Here is a 1,464-nt window from a genome sequence, read left to right as displayed (position 1 = left end):
GACCTTGCTGAGAAATTTGACTCCGCGAACCTCTCCAACGCTCCCCCCGACTTCGAGACCATCCCTTGGCCTGTACTTACCCCGCCTCCTTTCATACACCCGGATAATATCGACTGGGTGCACGTCGAGGCATTTTTCACCGCTGCGGAGAAAGCATTGGGCCAGCAGTACTGGGCCTTTCTGGAAAAGAGCCACAGGCGCTTCCACCCTGACCGATGGGCCTCACGCCAAGTCCTCAGCTACTTCAAGGAGGATCCAGAGCTACGCACCCAGATCGAGGCAGCCGCCACACGGGTGTCCCAAGTAATCACCCCGCAATGGCGCGTTCGTAAGGAGGCACTGAAGAGGAAAGCTGTCGCTAGATAGGGTCGGTTGGTGTGTACTGTATGGTCGTTGAAAGGAATGTATTCGTGTGTGGCTACCAGTATTGCTCCCTGGGCTATTTTCACCGCCGCGGCCTGTCGTGCATGCTTCCGACGCCTCTCGAAGCGCTGCAAGCGGCAAACCTCAAAGGCCTTTGTTCTACTGTTGCCGACTGCCGGTGCAAAGCCACGCAGTATGCTCTCGCTCTTTCTTCCATTGACTGTCACTGCTAGCAGGCTGCCATGGCGCAGCTTCCAAGCTCTTACGCCCCTTACAGCTACAGCGGGCGCACTCGTATCCTAGAGAACGACGTCACAGTACTCCCCTACGTCTCTTCAGCGGATCCCGAGGTCGTTGACGCCACTCCTACCATCTTGCGATGCTTCTACGACGAGTATGTGTTGCCATTGAACCCACTGCATGATTTCTGATACACGTCGTAGTCCTCCTAATGTCAAGGCCGAACACTCGAGCACAGAAGTAAGACTTGGAATGCCGCGGTCAGCGATGCGCGCGCGTTCGGGGACTACAACTCCGGAAGGTCAGACGCCCGCGCCTCGTTTCGCCACTCCCGCTCCATCTACGTCCTCTCTCCCGTCACCGCCGCCATTAACACCTGAGCCAACCCCTCCTCCGTGGCCTCACACGGCCTCGCAGCTGGCCGGTCCATCCACGAGCAGTCGATCCGCGTCTGTTCCAACGCTACACTTTGTCAATCGCATTAGCCAAGGCACGACTATACTCACACGCTCCGCCTCGCGAGCCTCTCAGGCTGGAGGCAGGCCTGGCTTCGCCAATGCTGCGCCGGTTGTCACGTCGACGTCAGGTAGTGCAGCCTCGACAACCGCCGCTAGCACCGCGTCGACGTCCATCAGTGTAGCCTCGACAACGGTTACTCAGAAGGCCAAGAACAACCGGCATGACCCTCCCGAGGTACGTGCGTTATTTTCTGCGAGATCCTGAACTCAAATTCATATACCAGGAGTTTGACGAGGATGGTTCTCGTACAATCCGGGCTAGACTAGGTTGCCACCCGAATCGCCACGAGATGAAGACCGGTCAGAGGTCAGAGACGGCGTGGTTTCCTTCAAAGGCGGACTT

The 1,464-nt window shown here is 57.6% G+C and overlaps 2 protein-coding genes across 2 annotated transcripts; both read left to right on the top strand.

Annotated features, from left to right (window-relative positions):
• Nucleotides 1–3: 3 nt before the first annotated feature.
• On the top strand, nt 4–228 carry L226DRAFT_440011 (uncharacterized protein; the record flags this gene model as incomplete). Its single annotated transcript, XM_067674810.1, has 1 exon — nt 4–228. A coding segment is annotated over one exon (225 nt), but the record flags the coding sequence as incomplete, so codon positions are not given.
• A 377-nt stretch (nt 229–605) lies between these two features.
• Nucleotides 606–1,428, top strand: L226DRAFT_527769 (uncharacterized protein; the record flags this gene model as incomplete). The annotated part of the gene is made up of 4 exons (XM_067679172.1): nt 606–757; nt 807–843; nt 1,135–1,296; nt 1,346–1,428. Coding segments are annotated over 4 exons (434 nt in total), but the record flags the coding sequence as incomplete, so codon positions are not given.
• Nucleotides 1,429–1,464: the final 36 nt, after the last annotated feature.

This window comes from Lentinus tigrinus (assembly GCF_003813185.1).
Source record: "Lentinus tigrinus ALCF2SS1-7 unplaced genomic scaffold L226scaffold_186, whole genome shotgun sequence".
Lineage (NCBI taxonomy): Eukaryota > Fungi > Basidiomycota > Agaricomycetes > Polyporales > Polyporaceae > Lentinus > Lentinus tigrinus.
Note: the sequence above shows the minus strand (reverse complement) of the source record. Positions and strands in the feature narration are given on the sequence as shown.